The 26,155-nt window shown below is 38.9% G+C and overlaps 1 protein-coding gene across 1 annotated transcript; it reads left to right on the top strand.

Moving 5' to 3' along the window:
• Nucleotides 1-1,625: 1,625 nt before the first annotated feature.
• OPRK1 (opioid receptor kappa 1) lies at nt 1,626-26,155 on the top strand. Its single transcript, XM_084511872.1, has 4 exons — nt 1,626-1,959; nt 2,399-2,755; nt 17,673-18,025; nt 24,732-26,155. The coding sequence occupies exons 2-4, from the start codon at nt 2,496-2,498 to the stop codon at nt 25,262-25,264; spliced, it is 1,146 nt and encodes a 381-aa protein (XP_084367998.1). The 5' UTR covers nt 1,626-1,959; nt 2,399-2,495; the 3' UTR covers nt 25,265-26,155.

Genomic DNA, 26,155 nt, shown 5'->3' with positions numbered 1-26,155 from the left:
ATCTGTGCTTGAGATTTATTCAGAGCAATAACAAACTTTTCTTCCTCATATAGATGTTTCTTATCCAACTGTAGCAAATGAAGAATGACAAACTGTTGCTTCTTCCTCTATATCACCAGCCTAACCCTTATAATCCATTTTATTGATTATTTTGCAGCTGCATATGCTCACATTTAAGGTACAATCCAAATAAAACAATTGCTTATAAGAAACAGATTATCAATGAATGCTAAAATATTGCTACCTTTTGGCTTTCCTGTATTTTTTAATTCCAGAATGTGGAGAAGTCCAGTGAAGATGTTCACAAGTTAAAAAATGCCAAATAAATCTACATATGAGAAGAAGCAGTGGTAGTAATTCCTTTTTGTGTATTTGCATGGGCCCATGGATTACAGAGGGAAAAAATGAGGGGTGGAGGGCGAGAGCATTTTAAGTTAGAATCTCAGCTTATCTCCCAAGAAATGATGATTATTGTCTTAAGCCTGTGTTTCTCCTTTAAAATATATTTGGCTCGGGAGTGTTTCTGCTGTGTGTTTGCTGTCTTACACTTTTTGACATCTCCATTAAAGGTGAAACTTTCAGACAGCTTTTCAGACAGGTAATGAGCAGATGCTGATGCTCTGGAAGAAGAAGTAACCACTGTCAGAGCCATCACCATGTTTGCTTGAGCCTCTGCCTCTGAGAAAGGGGATTCTATACCTTTTAAATCTCCTTCATAACTTTTAATTCAACAGCTGACACCTTTTCTCATCTTGATTATAGGTTTAGAATGAAACAAATGTTTTAAAAATAGAAACCTCAGCCTCATCACAGACAAAAGGAACCTGAAATAAAGTTTCTAGAAGGATGAAGGAAACTCACGACCCCTTTTCTGGATGTCTGAGCTTCACCACATGTCTAGAGAGTCGTGACAGTCTGCAGTTGCCAGCGGACACCTGCTCTCCTGCTGGGAGCTTTGAGGTGCATCCAGTCTGGACGTTTTCCACTTCTTCCAAGGGAGAGGCCACTACTAAGGTTCTTGCCTCATCTCTCCAATTTGCCATTTAGAGGGAGTCCTGGTGGAGATTTCAAGGCCTGTGTACAAATTAAGGGATATACTGAACACTAATTGGTGTTGGCACTTGATGGAGTATTTATAGGATTGATTCCGAGGGATTTGATTTCTGCATGTGCCGCTTCTCTATGCCTGGTATGCTTAGCTTCTCACACCGTGAGGGGCAGCTTGAATAAAGTAAGGACAGTGATCAGGGTGTTCTCAGCTGTTTCTGCCTCTCTGCTTTGATACCCAGCTTCTGCATGAGTTACAGGTATAAGGGAGTAGGAGCACAGCCACCCTGCAAGAGGCATTTGGGACATACAGTTTTGAAGCTGAGGCAGGAAAAGGCTGATGGACCAGACAAAAGATGTAAACTGAAAAAAATCCTTTTATTCAGCATCTACTAGCCTGTAAAAGCATGCAGAATTCAATAAGGCAGAGGAAATCATTGCTTGAGGCCTGGGAGCACAGGGGCAATGAGAAAAGGTGATTTGGAAAAGTGAATAAAACCAACTATTCATTCCTTGCAGAACTTATTTCTTGCTTATCTTTTAATTTGACTGCCTCTGAGCATTTAGGCAGAAGTCATGTGAGCTCCTGAGCTGCAGGGACAGAGACGGAGGAGAACGCGTGCATCAGAGCAGAGTGCTGCCGGAGCCCTGGCAGGGGGAGAGGGAGGCAGAGAGAGCCTGGGAGGGAAAATGCGAAGTGGTGGGAGCTGGAACAGCAGCAACTGCTTCTAGCACGCCACTGCTCCTGCCCGGGAATTGGCTCGGCTGCCAGCACGCATCTCCAGAGGTGCAGGTGCCTCAGGTTCAAAAGTCCGAGAAGACCTGTGGTACTTCCAGGAGCTACGGTGGTGCTTTTTTTCCTGTGAAGAACATCTGTCTGAGGACTCTGTTCCTTCCCCTGGACTGAAAGAGGTAATTCATGTCATTATTTTGTCCCTTCTCTGGAAGCAGATAGGGGATCTGGAAAAAGATAGCTCAGGGCTGGCAGTCAAAGCAGATGTGCAGAGATGTGGTGGGTTTCTCTCTCCTTGCTTATAGTAGAGCTCAGAGAATAAAGAGCTCCTGTCATTAGGATGCTCTTTGATTTAAATATGGAGGATGGGAGAGACAGGGTTAAAGTGTGGGGGTGGATCTGAGCTGCTTCCCATCTGATTTGTTTCTCTGTGTAATCTCTGAAAGTGGAGGAAAACTTTCCTTGGGCACCTGGAGGAGCAGCACTTACCCATTACACACTGAGCTGTAAAACTTGCATTTTTTATTTTTATTTTTTTTTTTGAATCTGAATGTGGTTTGCTTAAATATCTGCTTGACAAATTACAGTTCCTGCCACAGAAGAACTCCCTTTTAACAGGTACAAATTTTGGAGGGCTGAACATCCAGTGGCCGTGACAGCACTTTTGCCTCATTCCCTGCTGGTCTCTCTCCTGCCCGTGGGGGCCGTGGCCCCTATGGATGCCCCTGTACAGATTTTCCGTGAGGAGCCGGACTCCACCTGCTCGCCGGGGCCCTGTCGCCCCCCCAGCACCAGCAGCAGCTGGCCCCTGGGCTGGGCAGACTACGACAACAATGCCACCGGGGCCTTCGGGGACACCCAGCACAACCACACCAGCATTTCCCCTGCCATCCCCATCATCATCACCGCTGTCTACTCAGTGGTCTTCGTGGTCGGCTTGGTGGGAAACTCTCTGGTCATGTTTGTCATCATAAGGTAAGAGGCTTCGGTGTAGCTGTTTGAAAGGGATGCAAATGGCTGTCCTGAAATTTATCAGTTGGTGGGGTGCCTATATGAGGTGATGTGCATATACGAGAAAGTGGAAAAGAAAAAGTAGCTGGAATGACCCCAAACCTTTTCAGTCACTGAGGTTTGTCTGGAAACGCAGATTCAGGCAGAAAGGAGCAGCTGGTTAAAAGTGATGAATCCTGCAGGAAAGGTGTTTGGTATCTGGGAGCTGTGTTCACCGGGTGCCCTCTAGGGATGAGAAGCTGCCCTTGTCCGAGGGAAAGTGAAGAAGAAAACTTCTGCAAGGTAGTTTATTTTTTTTTCTCCTGTGAGGAGTCCCCTAGGGAAGGCTTATGTGTCTAGTCGTGTGGACACTGATACCTTGCTACCTTGTCACCTAGTGGCTCGTTTAACAAGATGGGAAAAAAAGGAAATGCTTAAAGGAAATGCAAGGGGTGTTGTTTCTCTGCTTAGTGGTGTATAACTCCAGTTGTTGTCACCTTGAAGAAAGCAAAGCAGATGCGGAGGCCTTTCCTATTGTTTTTCCAGAAGCAGGACAAAGCTGTGTATCTGTATCAAGTAGTTTTTCACATTAAACCACTTAGTGAAATGCACCAATACTTGTGTGTTGGCATATATTTTAGCTGACAGAATGATTTTTCTGTCTTTTTGTGCTGTCCATTTGCAATTTATAAAGATGCTCAGATAGTGCAGCTCAGCAGAGTGATAATGAGCAACCAAGGGAGCTGAAATCATACAACTTCTCGGAATCCTGCTTCACATTCTATTTGAATGCTGGAAAAAAAAAAAAATACTGTGGAGTATTCATTCCTTATATAAAATCAACTTGAGCACAGTAAGAAAAATTGAAGGATTGCAAGGGATCTTGTTCGTAAAGAGTGCATGATAAGGGTCAAGCAATTGCAGAATGGTGAAATAACTCTCTCAGACTTGATACAGAGGGAAGTTAACTGGAAGCAGTGAAGTTAATGATGATATACTATGTGAAAGGTGAGTTATAACCAGATGAATACTCTTGAAAAATGGAAGTAAAATTCCTTTTAAAAGTTGATCTAATAGATAAAGATGCCTGTGGTCAATGTGGAGTAACTGGTTTGTTCCATCTTTGTGGTGCTATAATTTTGATACCCCTTCCTGCTTTTTTATCCTTCTTTCAGAGTAGATATTTCATTTCTTTTTGAATTTGCGAGAAGAGAGACTCCATACTTGACATGCATAGTGGCAAAGGCAGTTTTTCTAAATCATCACTCACTTAACAGTGATAGTGTTGATTAACTGGCCTGAGAAGTGGAAAAAAATTCAAATGTAGCCAGGGCTCTGAAAGTTAACATGTATGTATTACACTAGTTCATATATATTTCTTTTTTTTTCTCCTTTTTCTCTCCTAAGATTATTTTTTGTGAGAGTCTAGTTAGACTTGCCTCCTTCTACCAGTTCCCACAATTACATTACAAATTTATTTACGTTATATTTGGGTCATTTAAATATTCCAAATATTAATGCAAGAGTTGTATTTTTCATTTTTGTCCTGACCTCTCATCTCCCTTTCTCTTTCCCTCAAATCCTCTCTCAGCATGACTGCACCTCAAGATAGGTTTTCACAACCCATTGAAAAATGCACAGTGCAGTAATTTGCTTTTGTGTGGAAAGCCAAGGTCTGTGAGACGTTTGTGAAAGATGGTGGCAAGGCATAGGGGGAACATATCCCCTTGCCATCCCACATTGACTTTCTCTCAGCTGACATGAATCTCAAGGAGGGTGGGAAAATGATTCTTTATCGACCAGTTGAACAGAGGGTTTCTGTGCATCCCCTCTTCTCCATTTCTCATGTCTCCAAATCCTGGATCTGCTTTCCTCTTCCTAACTCTGGCTGGACCAGCAGGCAATGCAGGCCTGGCTCCTCCTCCCTTTTCTCTTTTAAACAACAGCTGATATTGTTGTTGTCCTGGTTTCAGTTAGGATAGAGTTAATTTTCCTCATAGTAGCTGGTATGATGCTGTGTTTTGGATTTAGGATGAGAATAATGTTAATAGCACACTGATGTTTTAATTGTTGCAGAGCAGTGCTTACACTAAGCCAAAGACTTTTCAGCTCTTTGCTCTGTCCTGTCAGTGAACAGGCTGGGGGTGCAGCAAGAGCTGGGAGGGGACACAGCCAGGGCAGCTTGCCAAAGGGATATTCCTTACTATATGATGTCATGCTGAACAATTAATAAGGGGTGGCAGACTTGGGTAGGGGATCAGTTGCTCAGGAATGGGATGGGTATTGGTCAATAGGTGGTGACCAATTGCATTGTGCATCACTTGTGTTGTACACAGTATTAATAGTAGTACTATTATCATTATTGATATTATTTTTCTTTCTTTTCTGTTCTAATAAACTACCTTTATCTCAACCAAAAGATTTTTTTTTTTTTCTGATTCTGTCCCCTATCCCACTGGTGTTTGTGTGTGTGTGAGCAAATGTCTCTGTGGTGCTTACCTGCTTGCTAGGTTAAACCACAGCAGTCGTCCACTGAGTCACCTCTTGGGTGACATAAACAAGACCCCTTATGTTCTGAAAATTTCAATGAAACCGTTGAAGTATCGACACTGCGGTAGATTCAGGAGTCTCCAAATGGTCTTGAGACCCTTCCAAAGGAGGCTCAAATTCAGCCAAAAGCTGTGGAGTATGCAGGCCTTGGGCTGTTCCTTGCTTTAAGACCAACACAAGGGTATGTCCTTTGCTGCGTCCTCACATGTGCTGCTGGGAGCTCATGGAGACCAACAAGTCACCAACCAAGCACCCTATGTGCAGAGTGGTGGGTGTCTGAAATCTCTTTTGGGTGTGGCGGGGATGTTCCTGCTGAGGGGAAAACCCACAGAAGTGACCGGAGAATGACACTTCAAAGGTGTGTACATGTCCTGAAAGTTAAGTAACTGCATCTGATAAATCCGTGGGATCTTTCAGTTTTGGTTAGGAAGCAAACCACATCATTACACAGTTTATTAAAGGAGGAAAGAATTACTCCAAATATATATTTCCAATGTGATTGTAACAACTCCTTTACTGGAGGGCTGGACTATGTTCCAGACCTTAGCTCTTTCCCAGGATGGAGAGCTGATGTCCAAATACCTACAGTGATGAGGGAGTGGGTGGAGGAGGAGACAACATGCACGAAGATGCTGCATCCCTCCTGAGAAAAACAAGTGTGTGTTCTGCTTCAGTGAATGCAGAAGTGGAAGCAGGAAGAAAACAGAAGTGTTGAAAAGGCAAGAAAAGGAAGACATATATATTCCATATATAAATGGAAAGGGATAGGTCGAGACAGAGGCAGCCATACGTTCTTTCATATACTTTAAAGACATAGAGAGAGAAAATGCATTGGAGAAAATAGAGAGAGAAATATATCTCTTTAATGTGCTGAGAAATCCCTGTGATAGAAAAACATTAGAGTTGAAATAAGGTAATAAGGATGTTTTTCACCACTGTTCAGGTATCTAATTTCCTCATGTTGGCGACGAATCATTCCAGCTCCCATAGAGAGCTGTGTTGGAGGCAGTGTGGGAATGGTACTGTGGTAGCAGTATGGCCTGTTAAACCAAGTTTCAGGAAACCTGTATTCTTCCCTTGGTTTTACTTTTGGGGTACAACACATTGTTCTTACCTGAGAAGGTCACTTTGTGGCTCTGTGGCTCAGTTTCCTCATATAAAATGGAAGTATGGGTATTCATTCTCTTTAAATGCACACAGTAACTGTTAGATTAAAAGCCAAAACTCAATCATTAAATATCCTAGGCAAGACCAGGGCTAATGTAAGCACCCCAGTTTCCTCAGGCACATTGAGAAAGGTTATTTTTAATACACAGAAAGTAGCTCTGCTTTATGTATGCAGTGCAACCTACACTCTTGGCACTCTCTAAGGTTTGCAGGAGCTCTCCCTGTGTTAAGATCAGATGTGTGGTCCTTGTACAAGCCCCGAGAAGTCTGCTGTCAGTCAACAGCCAGTGGGGCACATGGCATGTAACACTTGCCTGCAGCTGCTGTTTTTTGTGGGGAGACAGTAAGAGAAAAACAGGGAATCATGTTGCTAGCTGCACTGGTGGGAATTGCAAATGCAATGTGGGAAGCACAGTTCACCTGTGGAGAAGAGGAGGCACACAATGTTTTTGTAGAAACCACGTGAAATTATCTTACCTCACCTGTGTAAAGTTACACATCTGTGTGTGTCTTAACATGATCAGAGTCTATCTCAAACCCTCAGAGTAAAATAATTGGCTGAAGTTGATAAATGAAATTACTTTTCCTTTCTTTCCCACTCCCCTGCTCCTCCTCTCCTGACTTTATTTCTCCAAATGTTAGTGCTAACTTTAAGCAAAATGGTGCATTTTGCAGCTGGAAGGGAAGAAAAGTTCTCTGAATGAAAGCTGAGTTACAAGTTTAATAATGGTTTGGCTCTTACAGAAACCGTAAACATACTCTGGTAAAAACTCTGTGGGAGCCATGTGACTGCCTCTTACCCACTCCAGACTGACTTTTTGCATGTGCCTTACCGCCATTGTTACTGAAGTCATTTACTGAGAACAGCTGCTGACATCAAATTCTTAAATAAGCAGTCCTGTATTTCTTTTAAAATTATCTTTCAGGTTTCCAGTGAACTGAATAATTTTCTACATTCAAAAACAGTTTTAACAAGAGGCTGTGTCACAGATATGTATATTCATTCCTAAGGGAAAAGAGAAAGCTTGTATTCTGCTCAGTCTAATATTTAAGAAAAAAGGTAACTAGTAATACATTTCTGTTCTGCTATTCATCGAACTGAGTGGCATCTTATGTAACAGGAAGAGTCTGTTAAGAAATATCATCTAAAACCAACTCCCTTCCAGATTGTTTTTAAATTTATCCACCATTCATTCCAAACCATAATGAAAATATTACAGTAGACATATATGCAAAAATAAAAATGATTTAATATACTGGTTTAGATCTATATTAGATTTTGATAACATCAAAGATTACATGTTAATTTGCTTTAAATAATTGTTCTAAATTTATTAAATTATATTTTGAAATTATATTGTTTTGAAATGAAAAATGAAACTGGGGAGGGTCAACCTAGATGAATTGCCTGTTGTCTATTACTTGCAGTCAGCCATTTTATTCTTTTATGAAATCATGGGATTGGCTGCTAAATGTAAAGGCCTTGCTGTAGTATACTTTTTGAAGTTTTTGGATTTTACCTATTTTTACCTGGTAAGACACATAACACCTTACTATTATCAGCACAGAGGCATCAAATGGATTGTTAGTAGTTCATCACAGGACCTGAAGGAACATCTGACCTCACCTTGCTGAGTGGAGGTACTTTTGGTGGGTTCTGCTGAACTTGGCCTGACATGGCACTATTTACCAACAAGACTTTGACAACTGGTCGCTACTGACAGCTTTTACAGATGGCACAAAGAACAAGGTAGAGCAGGAAGAAGAACAGGTTTATATATATATATAAAAATATTGGTAGTTTGTCAAGCACATCTCATTTAAACAAAATCTAAATGTTTTTTAACATATTTAATATCCTGCTACACAGTAAGACCTGGGATTTATAAGCAGATAAGAAACTCAAGATGATTTTCTGATAACATACTATGATAAGAAGATCTGATACTGAAAAACTGGAGAGAGCACAGGAAAGAGTTAGAAGGAATATTTATTGGAGAGAGTATTAGAGAGAGGCAATAGCTTATAGTGAGTAATCTGTTTGGCTTCTGGAAAGTAATCTGGTATCCATCCAGACACTTCCGCTGGGCCAGCAGCCAGGTAGTCATCTATTTCAGTGAAAGGCATAACTGGAATTAATGGCTGGAAGCAAGACAAATTATGGGGAGCCCTTTTGAACTGGCAGAAAGTGGAAACTTACAAGAACTTTCCAGGCATACCACTAGCAATGCAGAAGTCTTGAGACAGATCATCAGTCCTCAGCTGGGAGATGGATGGGGAGGACCACACTCCTGGCCAGCACGTGGGGAGAAAGCGCAGCAGGGAAGCAATGAGGGGGATAGAGAGAGGGAAGAGTGGGGACCCTTCATGTAGTTTTTCACAATGGAAGATTTTGAATTTGCTGTAAGGGTGTTGAGTCAGGAAATGCTTAATGTGGTGACTTTGGCCCAGGATGTGCTAAGGGTAATGGGGGATAATCTTACTGGCTACCTACTTTCACCCTCTCTTCGAACTGTGATTTATTGGTCCCTTACCTGAAATGCTTTGAAACAGGTGAGTTCCCAAGGAGAATTTCAAATTCAGGTACTTTCCAAAGGAAAAGTAACCACAAAAATCATTATAAATTCTACTTCTAGGAACCCTGCTTCATGTCTCTTGGTTCTCCCATCTGTAATAATCAAATAACTCAAAGTGTGGACCCTGTATGTACTCCTCAAGTCAGTCTTTGTGCTTTGTTTATTGGTTTTCTCTTCGGAGGAGTTTGAGAGGCATAAGGAAATGCCAATATGAATGTTATTTTGTGTACAAGTAGGCATGAGTGCACAAACTGAATTAGCTTTGGGGAAGGGGTGAGTACGGATGGAATGAGGACATGGAAAGAGGTGTGTCTGACCCATGCTGGCATTCCACAAAATATAAAAAATATATAAACAAAGAATATATAAAGGTGCACATCATTTTTATGATCCTATTGGGAAGTTTGCCTGCTAGACTGTGTATTATCTTTGAAATATTTACTTATCCTGAAGCCAGAGGGTTAAGATCTCATTAGATTCAGCTTTTAATCCCTAGAGAAGTGAAAATTAGTTCTAGACAGTTTGCTATTTGCAGTTTCAAGACATTGTTTAAAATAAAAGCTCTTTCCTTTCTGCATGAATGTTAGAGCCTAACATGGTTTTCTTCATCACATGAGTTTTCATTAATCCATGGCAAGAACGCATGCAGAACCTTTCTGTTTTCTCTGTTCCTCAGACCACTGCACCTATGCAACGCACAGTGCTCTGGCTGGCTGCTCTTCTCTATTACAAAGTTGGTGCTGTTCTGCAGTGCACTGTGAGTGAACACCTAGGGTTGCCAAACCTAGCTACTTAGCATATGGAAGACAGAAAACATTATATCTCCTGACTGACTATTTACCTAAATTCACTGCCTGCTGTGTTGCTCATAGTCTACCCACAGTGGAACATAGTCATCCTTGAGTAGTGATGGGAATCTGCATGGTAGGATTAGTTCAGACAAGCTATTCAATGTGTTCAATTACTATTCACAGTCAGAAATTTTATTTTACCATTCTGCTAGCCAATGAACAGCTTTGCAGCCTACTCTTTGACATGGCTTTCAAAGTGACTGGTTTGTTAAAGTGCATTGGAGAAGAAAAACATTTTTAACAAGGAAGCTATCAGTTGTGCTTTACAGTTGACTATGTCTTAATGTTTCCTGCATTTTGCTTACCTCATCTCTTTTGGAAAAGTGAGTGCTCAGTTGGTCTGTGCTGGGGGCTTCTCTGAGGCAAGTGAGGAAAACAGATGAATGGGTAGAGTCTAGAGAGAACCTCTGGGCTGTCTCCTAAGAGGGACTTATGAATTTTCCCTGAGCTGGCTCACTGTTAGTGTATCCATTCATTACCTTACAACATAATCCTGTACTTGTTACAGAGGGAGGTCCCTTGTCTCCTATTCAATTCCATTACAGGAGTGCTGACCTGAGTTTCAGGTCCCAACACAACCGAAGTGTGCAGTTGTCCTATAAAACACTCCCAGCAGTGGCAGTTATTATTCATCCCTATGGCAAAATGGAGGCCAGGTGTCTTGTTCTCAGAATAAGAGTGATACCCAGTCCACAGGACCTCTCTGTGAGAATTTTCTGAATTCTTTCCTTATTTCTCTCCTGGAGAAACACCTAGATGAGAACAAACGTTCAATAGCATTTGGCTGCTTCTGCCAAGTTCTGCATATATATGCTACCTATGTAGCAGGAAAGCAACACCCTGAAAAACCTTCTGAGGGAGCTACTATCCCTGTACCCCTGAGCAATGAGATCTGTTCTTTCTGCCAGTCAATCACTATTCCACTGCATAGAAAATTCTCTTCCCACTCCCACAAGAAGATAGGAAGCATTTTGTTCTGTTAAGGGGGCTCATGATGTCCTTCAAGAAGAAAATAGGCTTTCAAGAGGTACGAGGTATGAGAAAAGTGAATGTTATTGGAGACAGAGACTCAGCTCACAGGGCTAATGTGCATGTGGCAAGTGAGAAGGGTTAGGATGGGCCGTGTAACACCCTGGGATCTCTCTGTAATGTGACAGATTACCAGGAAGCATTTGCAGCAGCATCAAGTTTCTCAACAGAGTCAGTTGCTTGACAAGGACTGGATTCTTCCGTTAGATGTCAAAAAAATCAAGTACATAGACTACATTAGTTGTGTAGGCTCCCTAATGGTAATATGAGATATACGGATTTTAGATAAAGTACCACTTTTGTAAAATTCTGCATTCCCTTTATTTCAATATAAGACATGGTAAATCACAGTGCCCTCAAGGTCTCTCTGAGCTCTCCTAGCAAAACCATAGAAGAACAAATTTCACAGTATTGGTGTTTCTAACATAATTTCTTCAAAAAAGATGCTTTTGAACTCACACAAAAATATTAAGAATCCTTATCGCAGAAGGAAGAAGAACAGTTCATCCTAGTTAAGGAGTCTTTATTTAATTTTATTATTTATTTATTTATTCCTTTTTACTAGGTTATATGTAAACTTGAACCTTATCTTCCCCAATTCAGAAGCTCAGGAAGGAATGTTTCTACATCTAAGATCTCATTCTGGCTCAGCCTATGGCTAGTTCATAAGAGTAATTGTAGTGGTAAATTGTCAGGACTTTGGTGATATCTTCTGACATTCTGGTAGATTGAGCTCCCTGAGGGAAGCATAAAAGCCAAGATCATGTATTATTTAAGCCACTTAAAAATAGGTACCTGCAAGTGTTTATGAGTAAATAGAATTCCACTTTAGGATACTGTTTTAAAGGCAACATATACAATTTTCATAGGCTCCTAACTAATTCGTTGTTGCAGACAAACAAAATTTAACTGTGTGCAGTAACAGTGTTTGCTTTTGCTTAAAGTGGCAGACTCAATGGTTTTCTAAGGTCCTGTCCACTGCTTAATTCTGTCTGTCATTTAAAATGTAATAATAACATATAACCCAATGTGAACATGGAAACAACAGATTTTTTTTTTTTTTTTGCATTCTTCTTTTGACCTCAACCTTAGCTTCATATTATCATAAACATTTACATTGAGCTTGAAGATACAAAAGATAGCTGAGCCATCCTTTTGAACTGATGTGTTTGGAATGCATACTCCTCTTTTATTTTTTTATTATTATTTTTTCCTTGTTCTGACTGAGAATGACATTGAGTGTGCCCTGAATATAGCCTTGAGATTTAGAGCTTTCATGAATAAGCTTTTCAGCTGCTTGATCTCCATATACATCATTCAGAGGAGCCAAGTGGAACAGAGCCTGCATCCTGGTGATAGGTGTTTTTGCAATTTGCTTTTAGATGTGCTTTAGCTTTCATTTACATTTGCTGGCTCAGGTATCTGCCAAAAATACGTTTGTTATAACTTGTATTTCATGCTTTTGTACTTTCACTCTGCTACTGTAGAACATTGTTGTAGTATATTTGTTAGACTTGCTTCTCTCCCCACCCCTCATTTCACACTGCAGGGAACATTTTAGCCTATTTCAGGTACATGACAAATATTTGACCAGAGCTACCTTCTCAGATTTTATTAGCTTTACTAGTGTTATGCTGTACTGTAGAACCACACTCCTCTGTTCTTCTTGAGATAATACCTTTAAGGGGCTCTGCTAGCAGGTTTACTAATGAATTTTATTTATTTATTTATTTCTGAAAGCACACCAACTTCTTACTAGCATGCTTCCTTCTTCAATCACCCCAATTTCATTGATAAGCTTGGGTTAGAGGTGTGATTTTTATCCTATTTAGTGTCTTAAAAATATGTGCAAAGAAAATTCTGCTCCATAAGGAAAAGTACAGTAACGATGATTTGAGTGCGTGATGGCAGAAATTTTATGAAGGTCAGTCCAAAGTCAGTCTCAGAGAACTTTCCACTTTTGGAAAGTGTACTTAGGTTAAGATGTGATTGCTTTGAGAATTTTACTTGTGATATATAACACATTATTTTAATTTTGCTTCTTAAAAAAACATTACCATATATTCATCCAAAAAAAAAAAAACACATCCAAATTATAGTTTTCTGTTTATCTTGATTGTTTTTCTGTAGGATTTTCATAAATCTTCCAGGTATTTAAAGCCTACAGAGGCTTGAGACAGGTAGTTGCAAAATCCATCAACTAATTTAAGTCATTGTAGTATTTTCTGCTCCTTGAAAAAAGATGCTAGCAGCTGATTTAGCAGTGAGACTTTCCATTCCTATGTAACATTAGTATTAATCTTTTGTACTCTGATAGACTAATTTAAGCAGATAGCAGTACTTTTCCTTAAATAACATTCAACTATTTGATCAATAGTTTTAGTTTTGTAAAGGAAGGCAGGATTCCCTTACTCCATTACTATTTTTGCCTTCTTCAAGTGCTGATTTGTCCGAATGAAAAGTGTAGGGAGAGATGCTCAAACCTTCCAAAATGTTGCCTCCCATATTTTAGTGCAATAGAAATGAGTTGTAGAAAAGTGATCAAATTGCTCATCTTGTGTTAGAGTCAAGACTCTATCAGGGTCCACTTCAAAGTGTCAGACAGCAACAGCTCTCACTCCATTACTTTAACTGAACTTTGATTAAGCCTGCAAGTACATATCTTCAGAGGCATCTAAGCATTTAATAATTTTTAAATGTTTAATTCCAAAAATTCAAAAGGAGTTTGGATGATTGAGTCTGGATTCTCACGAGCTGTTCTGAATTTATAAACTTATGAATTATGCTATGATTTAATCCATATTGCCTGACAGCTGTAAAGGCCAACACCTCATTTATGTGGAGTTCTTTACAAGTTCTTTACATTGCATAAATGTAAAAATAAAATAAAATAAAATAAAATAAAATAAAATAAAATAAAATAAAATAAAATAAAATAAAATAAAATAAAATAAAATAAAATAAAATAAAATATGATGTCAATGAGATTTAAGGTTACAACAGTAAAAAGTGTTTAGACTTAGCATTGCTGAGGTTGACCAGTGAACCACTTATCCTTTAGTTAGGTACCCATCATTGCTCTGCAGTGTCTGGGTGAATTAATTGCCTAAATGTAATAAAGTATTTATTGGAGCAGTATTTATTAGCCTCCTTCCTTCTTGTTCCCAGTCTGGCAGAAAAAGAGTGTTGTGGTTTAACCCATCTGGCAGCTAAGCACCACATAGCCCATTGCTCGCGTCCCCCGCTCCACCATTAGTGGGATGGGGGAGAGAATCAGAAAAAAGTGAAAGCTTGTGGGTTGAGATAAAGAGAATTTATTGGGATAGAAAAGAAAGGAAAAAAAAAAATAATGATGATAGTACTAATACTAATCTACTACTAATAATGTGTATAAAACAAGTGGTGTACAATGCAATTGCTCACTGCCCGCTGACTGATGCCCAGACTATCCCTGAGCAGAGGTTGGTGAACAATTGTGTGCCCAGCATGGGGGTGCCCAGCATGGGGCTCAAACCCACGACCCTAAGATTAAAAGTCTCATGCTCTACCGAGCATGTACAAAGGGGAAGAATGTATAATATACATGTAGGTGCCTGTTCTGGCTGAGAGTGAACAGTGCAAAGAGGCACCTGCCTGTGGTCTGTGAACTCAGGGGGATTTGGGCAAGGCCAGCTATTCATGAGACTGCCTGGCTGGTGAGTTGTGGGGAGGCATGAGGCACACAGCAGGTAAAACTATCAAAGACAGCGTTGGTATGTGCTTACATAAGGAAAATGATCCAAAGCCTTTTTCAGAGCTTTATAGGTAGAATGGCACTTAAAAATATATGTATATTTTTAAATATATTTTCAGTCGCATATACAACTTTGATTTGCTTACACTGAAGGTTGTCTAAATGCTGATGCTTGGATGACTACGTATTTCTTATAACCTGTACATGACAAGACATCCTTCTTGTTGGACTGAGGAAAATTATTTTACTTATTCATGCATATGTTGTGTAGTCCAAAATATCAATATTGCTCACTTTACATTTATAATATCATTAATACACACTGTGTATACAGAGAACATGTTTCATGTTGCAGATTAAAAACTTTGAGTTTTGAAATTATGTAAAAGATAAGTTCTGTTTTACAGAGGGTTTGCTACTGCTTTGAAGGCTAGTGGTGGGGGAAAGAGGTAATGGGAAAATATAGTACACATTGACAAAATATAGTATACATTGACATGTAATTAAATTGTGTCATGGTGTCACATGCACAACAAAAGTTGAATTCAGGCAGCAAGGAACAAGAAATGTGAGATAGAAAGGCTTTCAGATATTTGATTTTTTTAAGGCTAATAGTTATTTTTTATGAAAATGTTCTGATTTTCTTTAAAGGAAAAAGATCAGACAAATTCTTCTGTATGTGAAAGCAAACTTTCCCTATCCAAATCCAATGGGATTTTTTAAAGATTTACAGAAGCAGTGATTCAGAAGAGTTATTAGTAATTTCACCTCTGCTTATCACAGGCCATTGCATTTCATTTAAATAATCCTGTATTGAGTCTAGTAGCTTGTGCTTAACTGAAGCACAGCTACTTGCAAAGCATCAGACATTGATCTGGAGACATAAAAGATGGAAAAATTACTCCTTTCCTGTGTAATTTGTTCCCAGTAATAATCACCTTAGTTGTTAGGAAAAATCTATCATTGTTTCTAAGCTGAGTTTGTCTGGCTGTGACTCTTATGTATGTCTCCTTGTTATGCTTTTCTTTCCAGTCTAAAAGAGCTCTTCAGTACCTGTTATTTTCTCTCTGTGGAGGACTTCAGAAACTGTAATCAAGTCACCTCTTGGTGTTCTTTTGATAAACTAAATGTTTTGAGGTCTTTAAGTTACTCACAGAAAGAACTTCTCCCCTTCTTTCACTTATTTTTGTAGTGCTTCAAGATAACCTTTCCAAATATACATATACATGTATACATATTAGCACAGAATTGTTGAGTGCTTAGTGAGTTTTACTTCAGTCTTACAATTGAGATGCATCATTCAGAGTTGCTTTTTTTATTTTTTTTCCTACCTCCCCCTCCCAGGAGGAAAATTCCCAGTCTGATAATGCACCTTATATTTGTTTCCACAGTCTCTTAGGGGCTGTAATGTGACCTACAGGATAGACTGCCTCCTCTGCTGGAGGCACTATTGAGGATGCTGCTCTGGAAAGTGTAGGGAAGCCCAGCTTTGACTGGTGGGTTCTTCCACACCTTTATTCTTTTATCTTGTAGAAGCTCAAACCAGGGCAGAGGGAGACTAGACCATAGGGATCACACCATTGCTGTAAAGATGCTTCATTTGGCAGCTATTCCTAGTGCTTCATTGCCTATAGTTTTGCTCAATATGTAAACCTGGATTAGAATTGTTCGCTGGGCAGCAGGCAACCCTCCCTTGGGAAGCAAATACCAGGATTCTTTACAGTCATTTCAGACAGCAGGTACAGCTTGTTGGCATCTAAATGAGAAGGGTTTTTACCTTCAGTTCTCATTGCACCCCTTGCAGTTCTCATTTCCTTACTTTGAACCAGTATTTGGATTCATTTTCTCACTGAGTTCTAATTAGAGTGAAGTATAAAAACGGAAGCTGTTTTTCATGCTTCATGTAGGTCATTAAATGACATTCCTGTCTATATTTTAATTAATATTTAATTTACTTGCTAGGCATATTTGTCAGCACTTTTGAACTCTGCTCAAGACTTTTTTTTTCCCAAATTAAATTTGTTTTCACATGTCAAAGTTTAAAAGATAAATAGACACATTGCCCAATATGTTCATTAGCTGAACTGATAGAATCTTATATTCCACTGCAAATTCGTTAATGATACTTGGCACAATCTAGCTCGATGTGTTTCTGTGTGTGTTGCGTGTACACCTTTTAGTTTGGGGACCCATTCAAAATATATGTGTGAAACAGTTTTGAGTTTTGAGAAACTCTGTCATTGAATCTCATAATAAATTAACAGCAATGACCAGAAATAACTATTTGTTTTAGGGGGTAGGAATCTCAGAAAGGAGAGTTAAGCATATCTGTATGGTAATAACGGAAACGAGAGAGGCTGTCCTTCCTGCTCTGTGTCTGTAGCAGAGCTGGCAGCAGTCCTCCACACCCTGTAACACAGCCAGGGCCCCCCACATTAGACTGTCATTGTGCAGAACAAAGCAGGGTGCTGTCTGGGATCCTATTCCTCTGTGTGGGTTAAGGTTCCTACCACAATGACAAAACAAGTGTTTTGTATTGGTGAAATTAAAGGATGCAGAGAAAACATTGCTGATTTTTTTCTTCCTCTAATGTTATCCTACTGTTCAGTCATCATCTTTTATGTTGGCAGTCATGAAAGAGGGGACTAGGAGAAGCAGATGATAAAAGAGAGATTGAAAATATAGAAGTGAAGAAGGGAAATTGCTTATAGATGGATCTGAGCAGATAGAATTGAAACCAGCATTTGGATAATTAGATTACATTTATTCATATGTCTGTTTTCACTTGTGGTGAATAGTTGTAACTGATTAATGCAGGTACTGAAGGATGGAGTGAAAAGTATTTACTGTAATTCCAAGGGTCCTAAATGTGTGCACTTCTGTCACGCTAAAAAATGATAGAGAAAAATGACTATGGCAAAGGATGACTGAGAAGATATTACATTTTTGAATGTGCTGATACAATCACGTAACTTTTTCTATTTTTTGTCCTTCAGGTATACAAAGATGAAGACAGCAACCAACATCTACATTTTCAATTTGGCTATGGCAGATGCCCTAGTTACCACAACTATGCCTTTCCAAAGCACAGAGTACCTGATGAACTCTTGGCCATTTGGGGATGTACTGTGTAAAATAGTTATTTCGATCGACTACTATAACATGTTTACCAGCATATTCACACTGACCATGATGAGTGTTGATCGATACATCGCTGTGTGTCACCCTGTGAAAGCTCTGGACTTCCGTACTCCACTCAAGGCGAAGATCATCAATATCTGTATCTGGCTGTTGTCCTCATCTGTTGGTATATCTGCAATAGTTCTTGGAGGTACCAAAGTCAGGGAAGGTGAGTGTGAGCATTCTGAAAGAACTGAGTCTTCTTGTTTCTCAAATGACATAAAATGTAGCTTGGAATATCGTCTAAACCTGCTTTGTTCCTACTTCTGTAATTTGTGTACCCTTTACACACAGAAGATCACCCACATTCCTTGGTTCCAAAAGTATGTCTAAATTTCATTTAGACATTTTGAAATATATTGTGGAACATTACTGTATGATGTATAAATAATTTAAGCTCAGATGCCCTTGCCAACTTGAAATGTGGGCTGAAGGTGCTTTTTGTAAGTGTTGTGAGAGTAGTTCTGATGAAGTTCCAAGAGCAGAAAGTAGATTGTTTCTCATTAGTGTTAATATTAAAACCATCATTAGTATTAAGACTTGGGAACTTATTATCAAGAGCCATTTCACAGAACTTGAAGGTATGGAAAAAAAATAAAAAAAATATCAGTAGCTGGAGAGAGAAAAGTAAGCTAAATCCTGTGAAAATGACAATGTCAGAAGTTCTTGTTTAAAAAGAAAAGGAAAGGGGGTGTATATGGAGACTTGGAAAGGCTAGGAATAAGCTTCAACAGAGAAATTGGGAATACAGAGCATAATGGAAGCAACTACAAGAACATGAGGTCAATGAATCTGTGTGCAGAGATTGTGCAAGGCCCTACTTGAAATTTATAATCCATACGGATTATGGATTTATGGACTGCAGATTTCACCCCTATAACTGGTGACTCATTACCAAAGCTGGCCTGCTTGGGAGTTAATCTTATTTTGAAATCCTCCTTGTCAGGGAAAAGGGAGATTGTGCGCTTCATACCCACAAGCATGACAGTAGTGCAGGAGCACTTCTGTATATTCAAAAGGCTTGAAACCTCTAATGATGTCCTGATGTTGAGGCCATCCTGACACAGATGACCTATGAAACACAGGGCATACATATTTATTTGGTGGTAGTGTTGTTTGCGATGTAAATGATCTTCTGAAGAATGATAAATAAGTTCCTGAATTAGCAACCTTTTCTAGTAGAAAGGTTTCACTCCTCCCAAGAGAACTGGTAAACTTTACATAAGGACACAGTTTTATCTGGCAGAGAAAATAAATGGTGTGTGTTAAACTCTTGGCATAGATCAATGCAAACAAAACAATGGTGTTCAGCTGCTCAAAGGCTGATTGATTTTACTGAAGATGTATAGATACTGGTTTTACTCCTGGTCTTATGCTGGGTAGGTGAGAGGAGAGATGCTCTGAGAACTCTTCATCAGCCTTTTGGGAGATCAAGTGTCCTGGTCTGCAGTGCTGTAACTCTTCTCTCCAGTAAAGTTTGGACAGGCTCTATGAAATAATGTGTGGCTGAGGAAAAAGTCACTTCCAAGCATCTCCAGGTGGGAATAATGATTGTCTAACTGCAGATGAAATCTTGAAGGCTATGAGACATTGGCTCAACCAGGTGTTTTGTTAGGAGTGTTCTTAACTAGCAGAATGTTCTTGTCATTCACTGTAAGCATCACACTGAGTTCAAAGGGCTGCTCTGTGGCCAGAAATGATTAAATGTCTTTTTCACGTTGCATGGCAGGCAGAGTTCTTTTTTTTTTTTTTTTTTTTTCCTTCCTCCTGAAGCAGTGACTAGTAATACACACCTCAGCTGGGCCAAATAAGATTAGGAATTATTAGCAAATGCTTGTCAGCCCCTACCATTCATCCCTGCTTGTCTGATCTAAGGTGTCTCTTGAGCATTTACTGCCAATTATCTTGTCTGGTGTGTTCATGAATTGCACTGATAAATGGTGAAGGGGAAAAAACACAAAGATCTTCCCTTTGCCTGGCAGCTGGAGCTCAGTACTGAAACTCTATATTATGTTGATGACAATAGTTGCTGTTTATATGCCCTGGGGCCTCTGTTGGGTTCAGATTTAAACAACAACTGAATATCAAAAGGAAAGTGACTGTATTTAAAGTTCCAAGCCCACACACAGTTAGTCCCTTTCATTCTCACAGTGCAGGATTGCTCCCAGGGATGTCCTTCCAGATGCATTTTCCCTACAGAATAAATCTTACGTCTGTGTAAATTTTCCCTCTCTGGCCTTGATGGAGCCTTTATTGCTGAAGAATAATTAAAAAATAAAGAAACCAGAGGTACTATTAGTATTCCCAGAAATATTATGAAGGCTCCAATTGAATAGAGAGGAATACGGATGCCTGTAGGTGAGGTATTACTAAGTTACCTGCCCTGGTTTCAGTTAGGACAGAGTTAATTTTCCTCCTAGTAGCTGGTAAGGTGCTACTTGGCTTAGGATGAGAAGAGTGCTGATAACATGCTGATGTTTTAATTGTTGCAGAGCAGTGCTTACACTAAGCCACGGACTTTTCAGCTTCTTGCTCTGTCCTGCCAGCGGGCAGGCTGGGGGTGCAGCAAGAGCTGGGAGGGGACAGAGCCAGGACAGCTGACCCAAACTGGCCAAAGGGGTATTCCATACCATCTGACATGCTAAACAATATATAGGGGTGGCTCGCCGGGGGAGGGGGGCTGTCTGCTCGGGGTTAGGCTGGGCGTCAGTGGGTGGTGAGCAATTGCATTGTGCATCACTTGTTTTGTACACATTATTATTAGTAGTACTATTATCATCATTATTGTTATTAGTATTGTTGTTCTTATTATTTTCCTGTCTTAATAAACTGTCTTATCTAAGCTCACAGGCTTCACTTTCCCATTTCTCTCCCCTAACCGAGAGAGGGAGGGGGGAGGGAGAGCAAACGGCTGTGTGGTGTTTAGCTGCCGGCCGGGTTAAACCACAACACTACTTAACAGAAATAGACTTCCCGCATCAGGATTAAAATGAATCTTAAGTGGTATTTTATCAAACATTTTAATATATATTTACACTAAAATACCTTTTGAAGTGCAGCATTTTCCTTTACATATATCGATCTATTCGGAATAGATGGCTTCCAGAGTGGAAAAAGCCAGTATGACAGTATGAACATCTTAAGTGCTCATTTTGTGACACTAAATTTAGTTCTGCACATTTTCAGGCAACAAGCGTGAAGTACAAATTGGATGTTATTCTCTCTCAATGTTCCTAAAAATTAGTATGATATTTTGTACCTTTGACAACGATATTTATTGATCCTTGTTGTTAACTGTGAAAAAGAAAAGGATTCCATATTCCAACTCTTTCATTGTGCTCATGTTTTTAATTTCATATATAATTTATATATTCTTATGATAATATTCAATATTAATGAATTTAGGATAAGATTTTACGTATAAAGTACATTGCTGTGAGATCTAAAAGAGCCATAAATTTGTATTTGATAATTTGGGATTTTGAAGTACCATTGTTATTTACCAATTTATGGAAAGCATAGCAAGTGTGACCATATTTAATGGTCATAGATCTGAAAGAAGAATGCAAAGAAGGAGCCAGACTCTGTTCAGTGGTGCCCAGTGCCAGGACAAGAGGCAATGGACACAAACTGGCACACAGGAGGCTCCCTGCTTTGTGTGGGTGACAGAGCACTGTCACAGGTTGACCAGAGAGGCTGTGCAGTTTCCTTGGAGATATCCAAAAGCCACCTGGACATGATCCTGCGCAGCCTGCTCTGGGTGGCCCTGCCTGAGCAGGGGGTTGGACCAGATAGCCTCCAGAGGTTCCCTCCAGCCATAACCACTCAATTTCTTTAATAAAGATTTTATTTTTATCTTATTATTTTATTTTACAATATTGAAAATTAGCAATACTGACTTTCAGTAGTATATGTTGGGATACACATATAAAGTATTGATCTTTTTGTAAGCTAAATCCACTTTTGTCTTTTTTTATGCATCAGAAAGAAAAAAAAAAGAGTTAACTATGCTGATACTATCTTTTTTATCTTCTGAGAATATTTATGACTATATTGTATATTTATATACATTCCATTTAATACAAACACTGAATTAACACTATATTATCTTAATATTATGACAGTTGTTTATATTTATCATATACAATTACTTTAATATTTTTAACTTAATAAACTACATCTTAAAAGTATCTTTAAAGGTAAAATTATAATAAAAGAGAATTCACTCTGAAAAGGTATAACAGAATGATCTATTTGAATACTCTGAAAGTAAAACATTTTTTATTTTTTTTTCCTGTTTTTCTTTCAGATGATTTTGATCAGGATGGATTAGGGAAATAATTTTGGTGAATTAACAATTCTAATTTTCTGTTGGAAAATTTCTAAGTCATTTCTGGTTTTTCCTTTTCTGTCACTGGAAGTGCTGCCTGGACTCTGAATTTTTTACTGAGGGATGATGATGGGGCTGTGGCTGGTCTTGCTCTTCCAGCTGCAGCTGAAGGTTTTGGGCTTCCAGTATGACTCCATCAGTTCAGTAGCTCCCGTCTTCTCAGGAATGGCTGCAAAACTGTATATATGTGTTCCTGTGGCTTTCTCAAGATGATTTGGCTGGCACAAACATTTTAAACACCAGGAGCTTTTTCTAATCTAATGATTTTGATAAATACATTAAATTATATCAATAGAACTGAAGAGGGAGGGGTTATTAGTAGGTAGCTGGATGTGGTCTAGAGCAGTCATCCCTAATCATAGCTCTCGTTTGTCCCAAACTACACATCTGGCTTTACTAGTCTAGACATCGTACTTGTGTATTATTGCTGCTACATTATATTGTGTATTATTACTTGTGTATTATTGCTGCTGTTGCTAGGCCATGATCTACTACAAATAAAAGTAAATAATCAATGTGAAAGTTTTCTTGAAGATAATTATTGATATTTCTATAATAAAATTAAGTAAAAGTAAACTGCTTATATATTAAAATATAATCACAAAGGATTTAGAAGTGCTGAGTGAAAGTTGCAACCTTATGAGATAATGCTTGTGCTGTCATCTTACATTTTCCATCAGGCTTGAAAGATGGAGACTTTTTTCACTTTTCAGCTTTCAGAAACATCCATTAGTCATTATATCCTTTAAAATAAAAACTCAAAATATTTAGTTTCAATTTCAGCCTTTTATTTGAATGTAGTAATGTTCATTATCACCCAGTAACAGTTTTCTGATATCTAACCATGGAAATGCCTATATGATACTATAATTTGGGGATTGGACTCTTTTCACAGATAACTAGTGATAGGACTAGAGGGAATAGCCTCACGTTGCACCAGGGGAGGTTTAAGTTGGAAATTAGGAGACATTTCTTCTCAGAAAGAATGGTCAGGCATTGGAACGGGTTGCCAAGGGAGGTGGTGGCATCACTGTACCTGGGGGTGTTTAAGGAAAGGTTGGACATGGTGCTTAGGGACAGGGGTTAGTGGGTGACAGGTGTTGGACAGGGGGATGGTTGGACCAGGTGGTCTTGGAGCTCTTTTCCAACCTTAATGATTCTGTTATTCTAGGATAACTTTCCCCACCCCAGACTCTGGGAACGTTTTTCAAAATAATATCAGCTACAATATCAGCTTGATTTGTGAAGCATTTTAATAACAAGCAAGTATGGTGTGATGGATTTTTTTTCCCCTGACTGTACAACAGTGTATTGAAGCTTTCCACCTTTAGCTCTGATTCAATAAAAGCCAATACATAATAATTTGTAGAGAAATGAAGAATTCAGTAGGGAAAATGAAAATAAATAGATAAAACATACCACCAAACACTAGAATAATGCAGTGCTTGAGAGGATAAACTCTAAGCTACAATTCAGAGTGAAAAATCCCTGGGTTACCTTGACTTGTCTTCAGTGCAGTTTAACTGCTGATAGTAGTTGTAAATTTATCCCTTGTCCTGCTTTGCCATTTATCTAATTTCTTGTTTCTCCATGTGGTTTTTATGTTAGAAGGCTGCAATGAGGTCAGTAAATGAAACCTCATATTTCATGCCTTAGCAGCCTCCTATCAGATGGAATACTGGGGTCTACAACAATGTGAGAGAGCCTGTGGTTTTGAATTCTGCCATGGGAAAGGAGAAAGGGAGTGGGATGGTGTTAGTGGCTTGGATACTGCAGTCAGTGATGCTATCTGCAAAAAGAGCAGCCTCCATTTGACTCTGCACACGTACATATTTTATTTGCTTCTATGTAACTGAAAAGAAGCTGAAGAAACTGTTGCCAGGATTTTTTTTTTTACTTTTTTTTTTTTTTTTTTTTTTTCAGAATGCAAGCATTTATATGTACTCCATTTGCATTGAAGGAGACACATGGGAAAAGATTATTACACAATTGTCATATATTGGCAAAACCTTCCTACGGTCGAAATCTCATTCAGCTCCCACCATTCATGATACCAAAAATCTGCTCCTCCCACAGACAAAAGCATATATAGTTTGATAATAATTATGAGTTTTCTACTCCATTAAACCTGGTACTCTTTCTGGCTTTAAATCTCAGTGAGATTCAAATGGAAAAAATTGCTCAACTCATTTTATAAATTTTTATTTTTGTGCCTCTGCATTTTTAGCTCCTCCTGTGGGAAGCAAAGTTTATACAATGTTATGCATTTTAAAAGCCCATATCTCTCCAAGTAATTTCTAGAGACAGCTGCATAAAACCAGTTTCAGTGGTAAATGAAAGCTTTCCTTGGAGTGATTTAATGCTAACTCTATTTATTAGTATCACATTACATGATAATCACTTTTTCTAGCTTATGCTATGATAATTATATTGCTTAGAATATCTAATAATAAAGCAATTTTCTTCTTGTTTATTTCATTTCTAGATACCACGAGCACTGAATGCTCCTTGCAATTTCCAGACAGAGATTACGTGTGGTGGGACATCTTCATGAAAATCTGTGTCTTTGTCTTTGCATTTGTTATTCCAGTCCTCATTATAATTGTTTGCTATACTCTGATGATCCTGCGCCTTAAAAGTGTACGGCTTCTGTCAGGGTCTCGAGAGAAAGATCGAAACCTGCGCCGCATTACCAGGTTGGTTCTCGTAGTTGTGGCAGTTTTTATTATCTGTTGGACTCCTATTCATATTTTTGTGCTGGTTGAAGCATTAGGGGATGTGTCCCACAGTACTGCTGCTATATCCAGCTATTATTTCTGTATTGCTTTGGGTTACACCAACAGCAGCCTCAATCCAATCCTGTATGCTTTTTTGGATGAAAATTTCAAGAGATGTTTCAAGGACTTCTGCTTCCCCCTTAAGATGAGGATGGACAGGCAGAGCACGAGCAGAGTCAGAAACACTGTGCAAGACCCAGCTTATATGCGGGAAACAGATGGGACAAACAAACCTGTATGACTAGTCGTGGAAATGTCGTCTTACTGTCCTCAAGAGAGAGAAGAATCCAATGATCTAGGACTGACGCAGATTACCACTGCAGTTTGAGCTAGACTCACCTAGACAGATATTTTTGGAATACTTAAGAAATCCTAGTAGTTTGAACTAAAGCAAGTTATTTATTGACAAGCAAGAACCTCCTGAAACTAAACTCAAATGAAGAGGACCTGAGGTTTTGGCATCGTGTTTTCTGTAGTTGATCAGGTACTAATGCACACTTCTGAGGAGAGGAGAGATGCTTAATATTGTACCACTTTACTCTGGATAAAGAAAGCTCTGAGTTTCCTCTTTACGCTATGTAATATAATATTAAATGACATTTGGCTATAACACCAAGTTATGCCAAAAACAAAGTTTTGCCCCAACATTGATTGCTTCTGAAGTATGTAGTTTGACAACTTGATTTATCATACTCTTTTACAGTGAAGAGTGTAGGTTTCTGCAGAACACTGCCAGAACTATAATCAATATTATCCTCAACTAATATATTTGTAACATTTGTCTGTTCTGTGGAAATTCAATTTAAGCATGATCTGCCTACATACCAAAGTGATTTTGTTATGTCTGTATATGGTAAAGCATTGCAGTATTTAAAATACCGAGACTTAAGGAAAATTGTTAGCATATTTTTGCATGTGTTGAATCTCCTCTGTGTAACATTTTCTATGTGTGATTTTCCAAGATGTTTGTATACTTATGATTGTGGATAATGTAATATCCATTTCCAGAGTGTATTTTCAACAAGAGACTAGAAAATTGTACATTCTTCACTTGTTAAAAAAAATGATGAGTAACTGTGCCGCATTCATTATATGGGAATAAATAATCACATTCCATTTTCTGTAAAGGGGA

The sequence above is a fragment of the Aythya ferina genome, assembly GCF_964211825.1.
Source record: "Aythya ferina genome assembly, chromosome: 2".
NCBI lineage: Eukaryota > Metazoa > Chordata > Aves > Anseriformes > Anatidae > Aythya > Aythya ferina.
The sequence above is the reverse complement of the archived record's forward strand: the minus strand, read 5'-3'. Positions and strand labels throughout refer to the sequence as shown.

Bases quoted from the DNA above. Each gene is read 5' to 3' on its own strand.
- OPRK1 (XM_084511872.1), top strand. From the start codon at position 2,496: ATGGATGCCCCTGTACAGATTTTCCGTGAGGAGCCGGACTCCACCTGC. The intron at 2,756-17,672 runs GTAAGAGGCTTC...TTTGTCCTTCAG, and splicing joins GTCATGTTTGTCATCATAAG to GTATACAAAGATGAAGACAG. The intron at 18,026-24,731 runs GTGAGTGTGAGC...TTTCATTTCTAG, and splicing joins AGGTACCAAAGTCAGGGAAG to ATACCACGAGCACTGAATGC.